General features: G+C 42.6%; 1 protein-coding gene across 9 annotated transcripts in view; it reads left to right on the top strand.

Annotated features, from left to right (window-relative positions):
* The window catches only part of FAM168A (family with sequence similarity 168 member A), a 402,338-nt gene that overhangs the window by 264,723 nt on the left and 117,543 nt on the right, over positions 1-20,072 (top strand). The window contains exon 2 of one of the 9 annotated variants that reach the window (XM_050931006.1): positions 16,706-16,815. The exons of the other annotated variants lie outside the window; for them this stretch is intronic. Within the exon in view, the coding sequence (XP_050786963.1) occupies positions 16,779-16,815 (37 nt within the window). The 5' untranslated portion in view covers positions 16,706-16,778. The remainder of the gene's footprint in view (positions 1-16,705; positions 16,816-20,072) is intronic. 9 annotated transcript variants of the gene reach the window in all.

The raw sequence follows: 20,072 nt of genomic DNA, 5'->3' as shown, positions 1-20,072 counted from the left end.
TTTATTCCTATCTTTTGTTTCCTATCTTCTAACTAGTTACTGATCCATGGGAGGACCTTTCCTTTTACCCCATGTCTGCTTACTTTGCTTAAGAGACTTTGGTGAGAGACCTTGGAAAAGGCTTTTTGAAAGTCCAAGTACACCAGGGGTGGGTAAATTTTTTGGCCTGAGGGCTGCACCTGGGTATGGAAATTGTATGGTGGGCCATGAATGCCCGGTGTGTCAGGGGAACTCTATGGGGTGTAGCATGGAGGGGATCTACAAGGGATGTTACCAAGCAGGGGGGACTCATGGGGTGTGGCGCAGGGGTGGGAGGGCTCTACAGGTGCAGTACCGGGGACTCATAGGGGCCCTGCCAGAAGTGACGCCAAGGAGGCCATACCAGGGACCACCACAGGCGGAGGCGTCCTAGCTGGGACAGGTGTGGCCCCTGGGTGGTTTTGAGGGTCTTGAGAGTGTGGCCGTAGGAACTGGGAGGGGATTGGGTGCACTGCCGTGTAGGTGGGGGGCTGCCGCATAGGGGTGGCGTTCCAATCCCGGAAACAACGCAGTGAAGTCATGCCTGCCCAGTGTGCCTCTGTGTGCCAGAAGATGGCGCTCATCAAGGGAATTGTGAGTCAGAGGCTGGGGAGGACTGGGCGGGTGGAACAGGGTAAGCCGCCAACCCCACTCCCTGGCAGGAGCTCGTCGACCAGATAAAGAAGTCTGATGGGCTGGATGCGGCCTGCAGGCCGTAGTTTGCCCACCCCTGAAGTACACTATATCCTCTAAATCACTCTAGTCCACATGCTTACTGACACCCTCAAAGAATTCTAATAGATTGGTGAGGCATGATTTCCCTTTACAAAAGCTGTGTTGACTCTTCCTCAAACATATTGTGTTCATCTATGTGTCTGAGAATTCTTTTCTTTACTATAGATTCAACCAGTTTGCTTGGTGCTGAAGCTATGCTTACTGACCTATAATTGCCAGGATTGCCTCTGGAGCCTTCTTTTAAAAATAGGTGTCCCAGTCATCTGGAACAGAGGCTGGTTTAAGCGATAGGTTACATACCACAGTTAGTAGCTCTGCAGTTTCATATATGAGTTCCTTCAGAGCTCTTGGACGAATGCCATCTCATCCTGGTCACTTGTTTGTGTTTACTTTATCAGTTTGTTCCAAAATGTCCTCTGTTGACTCCTCAGTCTGGGACAGTTCCTCAGACTTGTCATCTAAAAACAATGGCTCAGGTGTGGGAATCTCGGTAACATTTCTGCAATCTCAATTCATTTTCACACCTAATAGCCACATTAACTACTGATGAGTTTCAAGACTTCAACATATTGAGCAAAAAGATCTGCTAATTAAAACATTTGCAATTGCGGTGTTGACCTAGCATGGACCTTTTGTATTGTATTGTATTGTATTGTAACCAAGCCACAGATAAAGGAAGAGCTACTAAAAGGGGGATGTGAGGAAGAAAACAGTTATGAGAGTCAATAGTACATCTTCATATTTTATTGAAAATGCTCAGCCTCAACCGAGTGCAATCAGGTTTTCAATGCCATGAAATGTACATACTCATTTGTAACACTGTAGTATCATGACAGATTCCATAAGAGAGTTTACCTATATTTTGAAAGCTCTATATGTACTCTTACGCTGTTATATTTAAGAGAACAAAACTTAAAAAGTAAACTCCATCCTGTGAACTCATCCACACTCTTAACTTTAAGCACATGATGAGTGAGCGTTCACAGGACTGGGGCCTAAAGCAGCCAGTGAGATGTGCAGGCATATTTGGAGTCAGGAAGGAATTTTCCCCGAGGTCAGATTGGTAGAGAGACCCTGTCTGTGTGTGTGTGTATATATGTATGGGGGGGTTGCCTTCCCCTGCAGCATGGGGTAGGGGTCACCTGCAGGTTTAAACTAGTGTAAATGGTGGATTCTCTGTAACTTGAAGTCTTTAAACCATGATTTGAGGACTTCAGTAACTCAGATCTTAAGGGTGTCTATTACAGAGGTGGATGGAGTTCTGTGGCCTGCAATGTGCAGGAGGTCAGACTAGCTGATCACGATGGTCCCTTCTGGTCTTAAAGTCTATGAGGTCCCTCTCCTCACTTGCCTGCTGATCATAACAAGGATTATTCCTCGTAAGAACATAGAACATTATAGCTATTTATACTATTACCAAAGACAGGGCTTATGAGGCTGCTATTTACAGGATTGTGATTCTCTGTGGGGATGATTGATTGTGAGTGGAGGAGCTGCGTCTTTGTTCTAGGAAGGTACAAGTGCAGTGCTTGCTTGCTAACAAGAGGTTTGTCTCAAACTGAGAGGCAATAACAGAGTGGAGCTCCAGTTCTAAGGGCATTTGGACTGTGTGGGTGTTCAGGCACTGAGTCAGGGTATCAGACTTCTCAAAGAGAATTTAATGGATTAAATAAGCCCCACTAAAAAATAACTTTTGAAAACACTAATACACACCCAGCCGTAGTGAAATCAATCTTACCCAGTGTTAAAACCCACAGAGAGCTATGGGTGGCCAATGAATCAGGAAGTCTAGTCACTGCTGGGGTTTTACTCAGTTTATTGCACTGATTGCAGGCTGGATGACTACTTGCCAAGTGGCATTCTATACTTATCTGTCTGTTACAAACAGCTCTAGGTCCCCCGAAACCAAGTACTGCATCTTGAAACCAGGCTTGGTGTCCTAAAGGATGAACAAGACACAGACATGTTTATAAAACACAGTATCAGAGGGGTAGCCGTGTTAGTCTGGATCTGTAAAAGCAGCAAAGAATCCTGTGGCACCTTATAGACTAACACATCTGCATCTGACGAAGTGGGTATTCACCCACGAAAGCTCATGCTCCAAAACGTCTGTTAGTCTATAAGGTGCCACAGGATTCTTTGCTGCTTTTATAAAACACAGTGTTACCCACACACTCTAGGGCTCCCACCTTTACCCGGTTTCTAGGGTTCAAGGCAGAACCCGGTTGGTTTAGGCACCTCCACCCTTTCCCAGTTCCTAGGGCTCTGGGGAAAAAGCACTTACCTTTTACCCAATTCCTAGGGCTCAGGGCGTAATCTTCTGCGAATTTGCAGGATCTTTTACCCGTGAAAGAGCCTTGCACATGTCTTTACCCTTTGTTTATTAATAATTATCAAGCAGAATACACACGTTAAGCATCCAATGCAATGCTCACTAATCCTGATCATGCAGGCAGACTTTTCCTGTTGGCCAGACATGGTCAATCTCATCTGGATTGTGGTTGCTGCACATCATGGTCATGCACAGGATTCTTAGCAGTTCTGATTTTAGGCAGTGTTTTAGAGGCTCTCCTAATATAGCTGCAGAAAATGGCTTCAGACCTTACACTATGGCTACGGGGAAAGGCCTCATCCTTACAACAGTGCAATTTTAGAACTGTCCCACCTCAGAACCCATCCCTCACTCACAGAAGCCCAGCCCTCGTAGTGGCAACTCGTGGGAGGGGCACAAAGAGTCAAGTGACCGCAGCAGCCAGTTCGGGTGGGGAGAGGACGGGATGGGGCCAGAGCAGGAAGGAGAGAGGCAGGGCTAGAGCCTCTCCTCTTCCAGCCATGCTGCCTGGAAGGCTGCCCAGTGCAGTGGCTGACGGAGAGCGCCTGGCTTCGACAGCAACAGGCTCCCCCCCCGCCCCCCGCCAGAGCTCAGCTTCTGGAGACAGCGGCCGAGCAAGCCAGAGCGCCTCCCTTAGCCCCTGGGGCATGCGCAGAGTCAGCTCCAGTCCCCAGAAGCAGACTCTTAAGTATGCCTGCGGGTGGCGGGGAGACCTCCAACTCACTCAACTGCTGTCCCAGAAGCCAAGCCCGGGTGAGAGGCAGTCCACTGCTGCTGCAGCTAGGCATTTCCCAGGCAGCTGCTGTTCTGCACTGGGTAGGATCCAGGAGTGGCTCTGGGGCCTGGCTGCCAGGAAGAGCAGCTGAACATGCTAGGGGGAGCCAGCGCAGCAAGAGGACAGAGCCCCCTCCCCAAGGTAATGTGGGATGGGAAGGGAATGGGGAGAGTGCAGGGGCCTCAGGCTGGGGGTGGGGCAGAGAGGAGTCACATGAGGAGGTCACGTGTCTTCCCCTTTAGCTGGTGCCCCCTTTGTGTCCATCCTAGGAGTTGCCGGAAGAGGAATGTGATTACAGTAACTCCTCACTTAACATTGTAGTCAGGGCCGGCGCTACCATTTAGGCGACCTAGGCAATGGCCTAGGGCGCCAGACGACCTAGGCAATGGCCTAGGGCGCCAGAATTTTTGGGGGGTGCAATTTTGCCGGGGGGGCTGCACACGGGTCTGGTGGACCTCCCGCAGTCATGCCTGCGGCAGGTCCACCGGAGCCTTTAGACCAGCGGACCGCCCGCCGGCATCACTGCAGCAGCTCCACCGAAGCCTTTCCAGCAGCAGACCGTCCGCTAGCATGACTGCGGTAGGTCCACCGGAGATGCAGGGGGTGGCGAAATAGCCATCCGCCTAGGGTGTCAGAAACCCTGGCGCCGCTCCTGATTGTAGTTGTGTTCCTGAAAAATGCAACTTAAAGCAAAATGATGTTAAGCGAATCCAATTTCCCCGTAACATTAATGTAAATGAAGGGGTTAGGTTCCAGGGAATTTTTTTTTCACCAGACAAAAGACTATATTATATATATATACACACACACAGAGTATAAGTTTTAAACAAACAATTTATACTGGTACACAGTGATGATGATTGTGAAGCTTGGTTGAGGTGGAGGAGTCAGAGGGTGGGATATTTCCCAGGGAATGCCTTACTGCTAAATTATTAACTAGCAATTGGCTGAGCCCTCAAGGGTTAACTCTAACACTCTACAAGGCAGCAGGAATGGAGGGAGGGGAGACAGCATTGCAGACAGAGACACAGGTGTGTGAGAGAGAGATGCACATTTCACCTTTAAGTACGCTGACCCTACTCTTAAGTACACTGCCTTGAGACCGCAACTGCTGCCAACAAGCTTCCTCCGTCCTGAACCCTGTTGTGTGTCCCCCCTGCTCTATGGAAGATGGGGTAAGCAGGGTGCAGGAGCAGGGGGGAGGGGGACATCCTGACAGCCCCCCTCTTCCTCCCTTCTCCCTTGCACAGCAAGCAGGAGCCTCGGGGAGCAGCTCCAAGGCAGAGGGCAGGAGCAGCACATGGCAGTGGGAGGAGGGACAGCTGAACTGCTGGCAATTGCTAGCCTGCTGGGCAGCAGCTGCACAGAGAACTTAGAGGAGCGGGGAGCTGATGGGGAGCTGCCGGTCCACCTTGGTTCCAAGCCCCAACCAGCTAGCTGCAACGGGCTGCTCTTCCTGCAAGCAGTGGACAAAGCAGGCAACTGCCAAATGACATTAGAAAGGAGCATTGCACAGCTTTAAATGAGCATGTTCCCTAATTGATCAGCAACGTAACAATGAAACAACGTTAACCGGGATGACTTTAAGTGAGGAGTTACTGTATTCCTCATGCACCAAGTTTAGTTAAGTGGTAGGGGCATAGAGGATTCCACCATCAAAAATACTGATAGCTAGTAATGAGGTGAGCACAAGAAATGTTTGGTGACTTGCCTGACAAGTGGAAGAGTGATGGAATTCATGAGACATATAGACAGACTTTTAGAAATGCTGAAGAGGCCTGTGATGCATCCAGGTTAAAAACAGCTATATTTGGTACAGTGATGTAAGAAGGAGATCTTGGAAGCTAAATTTAGAGAAGGAAGAAAATGAAGTAAAGGACCACCACACTAGCTTCCACTGTAATGTCTTTGTTATTAGAAACAGGCAGCTAGACAAGGAATGCATATGGACTCTGAAACAAAAGCAGAAAGTTAGGGGGAAATATATGATTAAACAGTAAGATACAAAAGGGTTCAGATGAAAGTTATCCTTCCTTAAGACAAAACGCAATGCAGTGGACAGCAGTACACAGGACGTAAACTATGACAGGTGAAATGTAAGATGGAAATTTTGAGAGCAAAGACTGGATTTGAAAGCAAAAAGCCAAATGGGGCATTTAACTGGAGTTTATAAAACAGATACGCTAACGGTAGTGTTGGTAAGAGTTTGCCGTTGCTAGAATTCTGTCCTCAGTTCTTCATTTTTATACTCTGTTTTTGCAGCATCTTTGTCTTTTTGGTGCATTTTAACACTGAAAACATTCTGACTAAAGTATCTCTGGAACAATATAAAATAAGTTGCCCCATTTATAACCAGCTGTGCAAAGCTTGAAATTGAACTCTGTCTCTTTAGGCTTGATACACTACAGACTTATAGCTCTGTCGCTTGGGAATGTGGAAAATCCACACCCCTGAGCGATGTAGTTATACTGGCCAAACTCCTGGTGTAGACAGTACTGTGTTGACAGGAGTGCTTCTCTGTCGTCATAGCTACTGCCTCTTGGGGAAGTGGAGTACCAGACGCTAAGGGCTGCAGTGGTGGTACTGCAGCACAGTATGTGTAGATAAGCCTTTAAGAAGATGCTTCTCATTTCACTTTGTATATTATTATAGTTTTATTGCTTTTGAGTGTGGGACTGGTTAAAGACATAGGATTTGCCAGACTGGATCAGAACTGCAGTCCATCTAGTTCAGTATCCTGTCTCTGACAGTAGTTGGCACCAGATATTTCACTATGAGCTAAAAGTATTACACAGTAGGCAGATGTGCAATTATGCGCCCCTCACCCCCAATTAGGTCTCCTCCTGGTCTCTAATTGGTTTAAGCCCTGAAGCATGAGGTTTAACATCCCTTCCACAATATTTTATTAACTTTGATAACTCTGGATATTCTTGATAACCATATAAATATCCAATCCCTTTTTAAATCTTGATAGATTCCTGGCCTCAATGACTTCCAGTGGCAATGATTTCATTAGTTTAGTTGCGCTTATGAAAAAGCATTTACTTGTATGCATTTTTAATTTCTTACCTTTTAGTTTAATTGCATTTCCCCTTGTGTTATGAAAGAGGGAGAATAGAAGCTCCTGAGCTGCTCCTCTCTAGACCGTTGATTATTTTATAGACTTTTCTCATGCCCTCCCTTATTGACCTCTTTTCTAAAGTAACAATCCAAATGTTTTCAATCGCTCCTCATAGGAGAGTATTTTCAGGCCTTTGATCATTCTCATCACTCTTCTCTGAAATCCCTTCCCCCCCGCCCCTAGCTCCTTTTTGAGGTGGGGTGACTGGTACTGCCCAAAGTATCCAGATAAGGACACACGACTAGTTTATACAAAGGTATTGTGATAATATTCATGTTACTCTCTATTCCATTCAGTCCCTATGCATGCTAACGTTTTGTAACTTGTTTTGACTGCTGCTGAACATTGAGCAGAAGTTTTCATTGATCTGTCATTGCAGACACCCAGGCCCCTTTCTTGAGCTGTTAATTAATTTAGAACCATGTGTGGCGTGTGAACATTTTCTTTTCAATATGCACTACTTTGCATTTACCAGCACTGGATTTCATTTGCCATTTTTTTTGCCATTTTCCAGCTTGCTTAAGTCTCTCTTACAGCCCTTTCTAGTCCTCTGTTACCTAAATATCTTTGCATCCTCCGTCAGTTCTGTTACTTCACTATTCCTCTCCCTTTCCAGATGACAGGTAATAAATTCAACATTAGTTTATTCATTTTTCTTTTTCTGATAAACATTAAAGAGTATTTTTTGGTCTGTGAGGATTAATATATTTATACTTATTTAGACTTTGCAACCAGATATACAGTGTTGGGGTGGGGGAAGGAAGAGCTACTCTTAACTGCATCATTAGCAACCCTGCCTCGATATCTCTGGTAAAGTAGGTTATTGGTTTTGCTCTCTTCCTCGTCACCAGCCATGGATAAAGGCTTATGCTTGCTGATGCTGCCAATGCCTATAATAGTCATTAAAGATGTTAGACCAAGGTTGTAGGAGTCCCTGAGATTGAAACAGGCCTTTCATTATAGAGCAGCTTTTCCTCCCCACATACTCGTGGAAAAGCTTATCTATTTAACATGACCCATCTCCGGCTTTCCAACAGGAGCACTCTCATCCTGCTGTGAGCACCCCCACAGTGACCTCTGAGCCAGGAGGACAGGATCAGGCTTCCCATTGAATCCTGTTTTCACGGCCAAGAGAGTTCATTAGAGTAGCAGTGCCAGTTGTTTCCTTCTCCTGGAGCTGAGAACATCCTACCCAGAACCCTCCAAGCCCTGGTCAATTTGCAGCATAAGCGTATATGCAGGAATGAAATGTTTGATTTCTACTTTGAAACATGCAGTTCATCTGGTATCTTGTAACTGAGGTGCCAAAATAAGCATGCCAGTGAATAACAGCGTGTGTGTGTTGGTAACTGGAATGTAGGGGAGGGGACAAGAGGGCACTAAAGAGGACTAGATGATTCTGTTTGTACTGGAACACTTGGGGATTGGGTTGCTGTGCACTATGAATGCCAGCTGAAGAAGAGCTCTGTGAAGCTTGAAAGCTTATCCCTTCCATCAACAGAAGCTGGTTCGAGACGAGATATTACCTCAACTTTCTTGTCTCGCTCGTATTCTGGGATGAACACAGCTACAACACCACTGCAAACTGTTGTTGAATTGTCATTTGGGGGAGGTGTTGTTGAATTATCATTTTTGGGGGGGCTGTACATTGTGTGTGTGTGTGTGTGTGTGTGTGTGTGTGTATATATATATATACACACACACATACACGTGTGTGTAAACATATCGATAGACAAAATAAATTCCTTATGTAGATCCAGTGCCAGGGATTCCTTTAAATGCTTTCATTTCACTCTCATTTTTTTTCTTATTGCCAAACTGTGACTAAATTTGATTCATAGTTCATTTTAAAGAGTGCTTGGAGCCTTTTGAACCTGAAGAAATTGAGTCTCAAAGCACCATTTTTACCCTGAATCATGAGGCTCCATTTCAGTTCACGTTGTCACAATATACATCACTATGAGTTACGTTTGTAGTTCAGGTCCTTGGTTCTAAAACAACTCTTTACTGCAGATTATTAGCAAACAATCATACAGAACCTCTGTTCCTGATTGACAGCTGATTTGGTATATAGCAATATTCCATTTTCAGTTTTATCTATCTTTTCATTAAGTTTAAGTGGAACGGCCCACGATCCTGCTCCCCAACTGGAGTGGCAGAGCAGGGAAAACCCCATATCCCGCTCCCCAGCGGGAGCTCGAGGTCCAGCTTAAAATGGCTGGTGGGCTAGATCCATCCCGCAGGCAATAGTTTGCCCACCCCTGCCCTAGCACTTCACTGAATTAATTCCTGTTTGAACTAGAGCATCTCTTTTAGAAAAATATCTCATCTTGATTGAAAAAATGCCAATGATAGAGACTCCACCACAATCTTTGGCCTTGTCTATACTACCACTTTATAGTGCTGCAACATTCTCGCTCGGGGGGGGGGTGTGTGTGAAAAAACACCCCCCTGAGCGCTGCACTTTCGATGCTGTAAAATGGCAGTTTAGACAGTGCACCAGCACTGGGAGCTGTCCTTGATAAGTTGTGTTACAGTTTCAGGGTAACTGCATCTGTATTTCCCCTCCATGGTTCCTCTAGGCACCCATTTAAAGGATTTTAATGTGGTACTTTTAAATTTATCAGAGCAAAATATATAACCATTGCGCAAGTCAACAACCATTGTACAAAAGTGTCAATATGTTTTTTTTCCCCCAGCATATATAGTTGAATCTTTTGACTTGTAAGAGCAAGTTCAACATTTCTCACATCTAAATGGGTTTTGGATGCAACAATGTAGCCTTTTTAGGCTCCCCTGCTCCAATCATTTTGTGTCTTTAGACTAAATACCCTGCTCCCACTTTTAAGCACTGCAGCATGACCCAGACAGTCCTTCTGGGCTTTCTGTCCTTGCACAAAGCCATTAGATTCCTATCAGTTGGAAAGCATATGAAGGTTTTCAAGATGAAATACAGCTGTCTCCTTCTTACTCCTCTGTATGTAGTAAATGCCTTTGTTTCTAGGCTGAACAGAGCTACAATTCCGTTTGAAAACTCCATTAATCTCAGGCATCCAGTGATAAAATGAACAAATATGATACATCATATGGTTCCCCTTATATTGTTGTCCTTTTATACAGTCTGCATGTAGAGATCAGAAAATGGCTTCATATCTACTATCGATAGATATTAAAAATTTCCCAGCCTAACCTTGCCAGGAAACTTCTTTTTTCTCTTTTCAAATCTTTTTTTGTTTCTTGTAGATGCTGTATTCAGTATTTATAAGCAGAAGAATGAGGCTGTAGATATCAAGATTCATCACTAGTTTGCGGACACCACTACCAAAGCTCCCTTCACTGATCTACCATTTTCATCCTAACATTTTTCCACTCTCTCTAACGTGGCTGAGCACTTATCACTTGAAAAAAAATCTTTTTTAACTCAGGCCATGGCTACACTAGAGAGTTGCAGCGCTGGTGAGGGGGTTACAGCGCTGCAACTTAGGATGTGGCCACACTTGCAAAGCACGGCCAGTGCTGCAACTCCGTGGTTGCAGCGCTGGCTGTACACCCGGTCGAGCCTCGGGTGTAGGGATTCCAGCGCTGGTCAGCAAGTGTGGACGCCCACCAGCGCTTTTATTGACCTCCGGGGTATAAGGAGGTATCCCAGAATTCCTGTCCACAACAAACCGGAAGAAAGAGAGAGCTCGGAGTTCAGCCAAACTGCTTATTTAAAAAACAAACACAGCTCCTGTTTGCTGAGCAAGCAGAGGCAGGCAGGGGAATTACTTTGGAATGTTCACAGCTGTTTGCTTGAAGAGAGAAACAGCACGCTCACACGGCAGAGGGGGAGGGGGAAGTCCGTGTTGAGCAGTTGCTTGTCTGGTCTGATGGGTATTTAGAAGTACATAATTTGCATTTAGTGAATGAGAGAGGAGTGGGGGAAGGGAGTTAGAACTTCTAAAATGATTGAAGGTAGGCACTGTGTGTCTTCCAGTCCTTAGAACTTGCAAGGCAGGGAGCTGAGAACAGTGTCAACTCCAAAAATCCATTCTGTCTGTCTCCTCCACACTCCCTGTCACATTCCACCCCACCCCCCTCTTTTGAAAAGCACGTTGCAGCCACTTGAATGCTGGGATAGCTGCCCACAATGCACCACTCCCAACAGCGCTGCAAATGCTGCAAATGTGGCCACACTGCAGCGCTGGTAGCTGTCAGTGTGGCCACACTGCAGCGCTGGCCCTACACAGCTGTACGAACATAGCTGTAACTACCAGCGCTGCAAAACTGTAAGTGTAGACATGGCCTCAGTCTCTGGATTAAATTTTGGCTCCATTGAAGTCAATGGGGATTTTTCTATTGATTTCAGTGGGGTCAGGATTTTACCCTCTATCTTTCATCCTCTTAGGTGCTAGCTTAATGGATTGGGAAGAGCAATTTCTTCCCCACTGATATACACATTGATTTAGGAATTAATAGTTCACCATCATATCCCACAATTGTATGGAGAATTCTTATCCCGCCTGTCCTTCCAAAGTGCATTTATAAAAGAGTCATAAAGATTAAATCACAGTATTGCAGTTGTGGCCTGTATCAAGACACAAGGCTTTCACTGTGTCCATGGAATGTGCAGTTCAGGGAGAGGCACCTGATTGATTGAGCTGCAAGCTTCTGCATCCAAGTCTACTGCAGCTAATTTGCCAAAATTGGGGAGCCGTTGACTTATGGAAGTCCTTCATAAAGTACAGAGATGCAAGAAATCAGTGACACTAACAGTCAAGAAAGAGCAGTAGATATGTGATGTTAAACTTGACTGAAGTTTTATTTGTACATGTTGCTATTCCAGCCTATAATCCACAAACTTTGAGATGTTCAGATGATAACATGGGTCAAAAAAGCCGCTGTTAATAGAAGAGGTATGCTGAGAATAACCAGATAACCTTAAAAAAACATCTTAAAAAGATCTTGGTCTTCATTCTCTCAAATTCCTCAGCAGATATGAACAGAAACAGTTTGAATCCTACCGTGTCCCTCAGTTTCTCACGTTAGACTCTCAGCAGGAAAGTTTTGTCAAAGTGTGAATATCAGCAAGCCAATGTTAAAGATGGGAATAAAGTTAGCCATTCAAATCTGGAAATGATCCTCACACCATGTGGATTCTTTACAGCTCTTTCAATAAATTAGTCTTCAGTTTTTTGGTGGAAATTTAATCCCTTTACAAATTTGGCATCTTCAGTTGACCTCTTTCTTACTATAGTAATGTTATCTTTTCATCAAAATAGTTTTTTCTTAGTGTATCTTGCTCATCTTGGAGTTGCAAACCCTCTTAATTTCTCTTCAGATTTATAATTCTCCAAAGATAAAGTAGTATTAGGAACACTTCCCAGTTTTCTCTTGAAAGTAATTTCTGATTTCAATAATAATAATAATAATAAGGTTTTACCTTCATTCTGTCCTAATCCTAATAACAAGGAAAGAAGATTGCATTCTGTAGAGGTTAGAAAACCAATTAAATTTGAATTGAGGGGGAAAAATACCACTTCTGCTTTCTGTGGGCCATATAAGGAAATACTGGATCCATTCCTTTACCTTTTAGAAGTGTACTGTGCAAAAGCCTCTTGTCTGAAGATCAAAAATCAAACCACATGTGACTAGAATTGGCTCTCATGATGGGTATAATGTATAGAGATTTTCTCAATTGATATGTTCAAGCCAGTCATCCTTTTACTAATCACTATCATTTAGATTTTTGTTCTTTCTTGGAAAAGTTTTCAGCAGAGAAATTGGTATCTGTCTTTTAGGTGAGTTTTGTATACTTGAGGTTGTTGTTTGGCCATCTCTTTCTTCTGCATTTATTTAAATTTGTTCATAATCTTTGCCCATGATCAGTTCATGTATGTGTGACTGCTCAAGAGGGAGATAGCAGCCTTCTGTGTGCCTTTGATCCAGTACACAGAAAGCTACGTTCATCTCACTGAGATCAGAGCATTGGAAATGACAGATCATAAGTACCCCAGAAATAGAAATCAAGGGTCACAATTCAGTTTAGTCATAACAACAGGGAATGTTTATTGGCCAAAGCTTGGGTGTTGGGAGACACCAGTCTTTTAGGTTAGCTGAGGTCCCACGCTGTAATATACAGCACTGGGAGGGTTTTGTAATGAAATAAGTAGTTTATTAATGAACACAGATTGAAGCAATACCCAGCAAGAATAAAACTTAATTCTAGCAAGCTATATCTTTGCTTAAAATAATCTCTCACTTATATCAAGCTACTACCATCTCCAGCTCTCCGGGCAGGAGGATCCAACATTCACAGAAACAGAGGGTGCTATTCCCTTTACCCCTTGAGTGACGGATAACTAAGAGGTTCTCTCCACTTCTTTTTATAGTCCAATAAATCTTTGAAATATATTCTTTTGATGTGAATCCTCAAATAAAGTACTTCTCCCCTGCTGTTTGTCTTTTCCTGTTGACTTCCCGTCCCTCTGTTGACTAGTATGTAAATGTAACTTCCATTGTTTCTAGCATCACCTTGCTCAGTTTACATTGGAGACACAGGGATTGTCTACATTACAAAATTAAGTCTGCTTAATTTAGGTCGACATACAGCCACCACAGTAATGCTGTTGGTGTCCACACTTCCCTCGTTCTGCCAGTGATGTGCATCCTCACCAGGAGTGTTCGCACCGACGGTGGTGGGGCACTGACAGCCACACGGGGCTCACAGCTGGAGCCACCCATCCAATCTGGGGTGACAGCCTGAGCTGAGGTTTTGGCATGGGCTCACGGGGCCTACCAGCAGGGCCCCACACACACGTTCCTCCATATCCTGCTAGGGGTCACACCCAACTTTCTTGGCAAAACTGTGCATTTGTTCAGTTTCCTCTTACCAACTGATAATCAGTTGGCAAGAGCAAATAGGACAAATGCCCAGTTTTGCCAAAAAAAAAAAAAAAATCAAGACAGCTGGGACAGGGCATAAAATAGAAGCTGTCCCGGCCAAAACAGGACGTATGGTCACCTTATATGGTCTGATTCTGCTATGATAAGGTCTTCTTTCGTATCTGCCTCTTTTAAAAAGCCTTTGTTTTTATCAACAGCAAGTGGAACCTTTTGAAAGTCCATCTAGATTTTGAAATTTTTTGGTATCCCACGTTAGGTTATCCTGTGTGGGGAGGAGCTTCGCAGTAAAAAGAAATGGTTGTCTTTGTGCCTATTTTATTGTACTTTGGCAGAAAATTGCTTGGGGGAGTGGATGTTAAAACTTACTCAGCCAGACCTGTGACAGTGACAAACTGTCCTAAGGGTATTTCTGCTCCTTGACATTTGCAAGTCAGCCAGTTGAAGACTTTTAGATAACTTTACAAAGCTTTACTTGCTTGATTCAGTGTTGCAATGGGACATTACATTTCACTGACTATTGTCTACATAGTGCTGTTTTGAAGGTCCAGTATTGTCTGATGTATTTCTTTTTCTGTAAATAGCTGTTTCCTTTATTTTCTGTGTCTCCATGTTAAAATATGTTTTAATTATTGTTCAAGAGAAAAAAGTTAGTATGTGTGAGATATACCACACACGTTTTTCATATCTCACAATTTCTTTTTCTATATTTATGTCATCTTTCATCCTGAAGGATTCCAAAGTGCTTTACAGATTATTATATAGGAATTTCTACATCCAACCTTGAAGGTATAATTTCCTAGGTGTTTCACAGGTACAGCCAGGCTTCAGAACACAGTATGACTAGAAGTTAATAATAATATGTTGTCCGGCTAGAACTCCTTTATATATTTATCATTCGTGTTGTTTGAATGAGTAGTCAGATGTCACCTGACCCAAGCTAGTTTATCCCCAAACCTAGTCAGCTGTCTAGTTGTTGGGCTTCCTGAAACCTTAACAGCAAATTTGCTTCTCATGGCTTCATGACCAACCTATGTTTTTGTTCTGGATTAGTATGAACCAAAAACTTCAGTTCCAACCATGTCTGAAACGATGTGACAGCAGGTGAGTTCACACGCACTCCCTCCCACCATGAGTGCTATATGGCTCCTCCTCTCCTTTCTATGTAGTTTCCTCATGGGTAGCTCATGATTGTGCCCTCCCCACACCCAGTTCTCTACCAGAAAGGCTCCTGATGCCATCACTCCACCAAACATACTGACCCTTTAGCTGAGGCTAGAGTGAAATAATACTGAGACACCCATAGGGAACAGAGCAGGTGTGAGTTTGCACCAAAACAAAGGGCATTGAAGTGTTGGGTTGCAGTAGCCCAAGCACCACATCCTCGATCAGAGTATCACTGTTCAGCTTTCTTGTGACTTCATCTAGAATCCTGAGCTCAGCTCCCGGATTCCCATTACCAGAAAAATATTGTCCAATTGGAGGCAGTTCAGGGAACGAAGAGATGAGTGTGTACGCTTGGCTAAGCAACACCAAGTAGGGGACAGAAGTGTACCAAAGTTGGAAGGGTTAAAACATGACGGCAGGAGGAGGATTGTTTAGATCGGCATAAGGGGATATAACCAGCAATAATGGACTGATACTAAGAGAGAGAAAACTTAAGATATCAGAACTATTCTTGACAGTGAGAACATCTTAATTGCAAAGTTGTCTCCAAAAGGAAGTGATTAGTGGAAGCTTTGGGCATTTAAAACTAGACTGGACGATGCCCCAACGCGTGAACTGTACGGAGCAATCTTGCATTGACAAAGAGATGGAATGAGTAACATCAAAGATCTTTTCCATCTCTAAAATTTGTGTTACTTGGTTTCAAGGGCACAGCCAGCTCCACTGGAAAACAGCAACAAAGTTAATGAAACCAAACACTGCAGTGATCAGGACAGAGGAGCAACTTGAGACTGATTGAGCCACAGGCTTTATTGACAGCTGAGGGTAACTTCCTTGTTCAAAACCACATTTTGTACAGCTGCTTCTTGATCACTATTTTATTGCCCTTTGAAATAACCCTCCAGAGTAAACAGTAGTGAAATAGACATTTTTGATTTAGAGAAACAAGTTTTTAAACTGAAAAAAAAAAAAGGCGCTCATTATTTTCAATACTATATATGCCCAGATGCAGGTTTTTTGTATATAATGTAACCATACTTCCTAATCCCCGTCATTCAGATCTAAAGCTTTGTTTGTTAGATAGTTACAGATGTCTGTTTAAACACCAAGATCTGCAAAACCACATGAAATTTTGGCTTAATCTTTGTTATTGTTTTAAAGCACTAAGTGGTTCAGAATAAAGTGTCATTCCAACCACTTCTTTTTAATGTAACACTTTGTTTTGGTGGCCGTCCTAGATTTTAAGCAAATTTTCAGTTGAAGATTTTTATTTTGGCAGTGAGAGCTTACATGGAGTTGGAAAGAGTAGAAAGTTTTAATAACAGTGTGACAGCACTCCTGTTTGTGTTGGTGTAGCATCCAGAATGTGCTGGGCACTGCATAGTCTTTAGAAAGAGACAGTCCTGGCCCAGAGAAGTTCCCGGCTAAGACTCCAGTCCTGCAAACACATAGACTGAAATGTACTACTCAGGCATGAAGTTATCCATGTGTCTATTTAGAGGATCTGGTCCTAAAAGACAAAAACAGACACATGGGTGAGTGAGGGAATGTCCAACTTCACTGATTTTATTATTATTATTTCCACTTCACTGATTTTAAATTTCTTTTGGTATGTAGTATTATCCCAATCTGCCTTTTTACATAGCTATTTACTTGGCTAAATTCTTGTCTACAGGTTTTTTAATGTTAAATTTTATATCTGGATAATTCTGAGAATCAAGACCTCATTTCCAAGTGTCTCCAGAGCTATGTTGACAAAAGAACCCTGGAGTTCAGAAAGCTGGGGTAAATAACACCTGGGTCTCTGACTTTTTCAAGAGATGTATAAATTATCATTTAGGACTGGGTACAAACAGTAGTTATATGAAGCCAGAATTCTAATTTAATTGTGTTTGAATATGAGATTTGGAAGGATAGGAGAATAAGTGAATTAATGTAATGTTTTTATCTAATTGCAGAAATATGTTCTACTATAATTACTACTGTCTTGAGACGGGTGCCCTGATTTAAGATTTATGGAACAGTGATATAGTCAGCATGTCTCCATAATTTTTCTCTTACACCTCTCTGGGATTTCATAGTTTTACTACTGCTTTTTCAGGAAAGAAACTGCATTATGGGTTTCCTAATTATTCTGGTTGTAATTCTTCTCACTCTGGCCCTTTGTTTTCAGCTGTAGTAGATCCTGCAAATGTGCAGCTGAGTCATTTTGAGCACATGAATAGTTCTATTGAAGACAATAAGGCTGTGCATATGTGCAAGTGTTTGCAGGTTTGAGGACTTAATCTTGACATAAAATAATATCCAGGTATGTTTTACCAATGTTAACATTTCAAACTATCTTTGTATTTCTAGATCTCCCATTAATGTACTATGATAGAAGGGGAAAACTCTAGTTTCCATCTTCATTATATTCTAATTTTTTTTTTACTGCTGGGTTACTTTATATTTGTTTTGTGAAATTCACCCCCAGAGCCCTAGTTTCCTTCATGTCAATAAATTCTTAGCTAGGCCATCTGGTTTTGAAGTTTTATTGTTTGATTAATTCATTCTTAAAAATATGGAGAAATAATATAATTGCAATTTCAGGGCATTTCTGACCCTTTAAAGCACTGGCCTTTTTCAGATTTCATATAAACACTGATCATTTTATATTGAAACTGGTGATTTCTCAGAGGACCTTAACATTCTGTCAACAAGTTGCTGTGCAGCATCAGTTTCATTTTAAGTGCATGTTCTGGAACATTGCTTCATTCATGGTATATGCTGATTTTAAAATTAACATTTGACACATAGGACACAGCTGGAAGAAGGTAACTCTGTTGACCATCAGCACTGAAAATTTGAGCTATGTGCTTTGCGTGGTGAGGAAAGTCAATGTTTTCGGCCCCCAGCTCAAATGAGGTTGTTGCTGACTAGGGCCTGATCCACTGGCTATTAAACTCAGTGGAAAGCTTACTGTTGATTTCAATGGCTCGGATACTCTTAATGGGCAACATTTTTAAAGCTTTTGTTTTGAAATTTTATGTTGGGGGAGGGATGCAGATTTAACTCAAATTTTGAAATTTGGATTCAGGGAATAGGAATCAGGTTTTTAGGTTTCACCCTAAAATCAAGCCCTTAGTTAAAGCTCTCTCCTCCCCTGCCCCCCGCCCAGTTCTTTGCTACATAATGGTGTTTAGTGAAACTAGCTCAGTATAAAATGATTGGACTGCACTGGTCTTGCACTTATTATACATCTAAAGAAGTTCATGAGTGTTGAACAGGCTGATATGGGTATCAACTGCTGAGCTACTCAAAGGCTGATTGACCAAAATGAGTAGGAGAATAGACCGGGAAAAGAGGGTACGTATGTAGTCTGCATGCTCTGAATAAAAATGCTGAAAATACCCATGAACCAATTAACTGGGTATAGTATATAGTACTTGCCAAGTGACCTTATAATTGTGCTTTTCAGTATCAAGGAAAGGGGCAAAATATGATTTTCCTTGTCTTCAGGAACATTTCAGAAAGACAACTTCTCAAATGATTAAGGGTAGAGAACAGCTTCCATATGAGGAGAGATTAAAAAGACTGTGACTTTTCATCTTTGAAAAGAGACAACTAAGAGGGGATATGATAGAGGGTTATAAAACCATGAATGGTGTGGAGAAAGTGAAAAGGAAGTTTTATTTACCCCCTTCAAAAACCAAGGGTCACTGAATAAAATTAATAGGTAGCAGGTTTTAAACGAACAGAAGGAAGTATTTCTTCACACAACGCACAGTCAGCCTGTAGAACTGGTTGCCTGGAGATGTTGTGAAGACCAAAACTATAACAAAGTTCAAAAAAGAACTAGATAAGTTCATGGAGGATAGGTCCATCAATGGCTATTAGCCAGGATGGTCAGGGATGGAACCCCATGCTCTGAGCATCCCTCTCCTCTGTCTGCCAGAAGCTGGAAGTGGATGACAGGGGATGGATCACTCCATGATTGCCTGTTCTGTTCATTCCCTCTGAAGCACCTGGCATTGGAAGACGGGATACTGGACTAGGTGGACCATTGGTCTGACCCAATATAGGCGTTCTATCTTACATCAGTCTGACGAAAGAAGATTCCTTTTGAAAAACTGGCTGTAAATCACATGCTTTCTTGAATGGATGGTGGTTATTTGAAAATTCTTCACTGAAGACCTTATGTATGACCTTATAGTCATATACGGGAGAATGCATGTAGGAGCACAGTGTTACTTCTTGTGAAAGTTATTCATTTGGTGCTGAGAAACCTACACATCATTGGTAATACCAGATCAGACATAATTGATAAGCTTATTTACTTTCATTTGGATTTTAAGTAAATTTCCTTGTAAAGTTTGACATCTTAAGATTGATTCAATTTACTCTGTAACCAAGACAGTGATTTTACCAAGGCTGGTTAGAAGTTTAGAAGACCTCTCCTATGGTGTGGGGCTACATTTAAAAAAAAAAAAGTCTGCATTAAAATCATCTTATCTGGAAACTAGTTTGTATAAAGTTGTAGAATGTTAACACACTGGGGAAATACCTTATAGTGCACTTAAAAATATATATATAACTTGTCACCATATAAAATGTGACCTCCCTCATAAAAGGCATTTCTGGCTTGACATTTGTTAATTATTTATTGTCTAGTGTACATTATACGAGAGCCTCACATTTTACAAGAACTCTAGTGAAACGTTAATCATCAACAGGTGCTCAGAATTACTACATTGGAAAGTCCTGAACTGAGTTTTAACTAAGGTACAGCCAATTGTTTGACGACACCCTGGGTTTGATATGAAAATTATTTGTGAGTACAGATAACCAAGCTTAGTCAGTTTATTAGTTAAAGACGAAACAGGACAACACAAAAAAGAGGCATACATACCACTCCTTCTGGGAACCTGTCATTCTTGCAGCATTCACTTCACCTTATTCAGAAGGTCTGCTTCAAAAGTATGCACCCAAGACTAACTATGTTTAAGTACAACTGCTTACAAGTTGAAGAGCATTTGATATGTCACCCACCAGTTTGTAGTTGT

This window comes from Gopherus flavomarginatus, chromosome 1 (genome assembly GCF_025201925.1).
Source record: "Gopherus flavomarginatus isolate rGopFla2 chromosome 1, rGopFla2.mat.asm, whole genome shotgun sequence".
Classification (NCBI taxonomy): domain Eukaryota; kingdom Metazoa; phylum Chordata; order Testudines; family Testudinidae; genus Gopherus; species Gopherus flavomarginatus.
The sequence above is the reverse complement of the archived record's forward strand: the minus strand, read 5'-3'. Positions and strand labels throughout refer to the sequence as shown.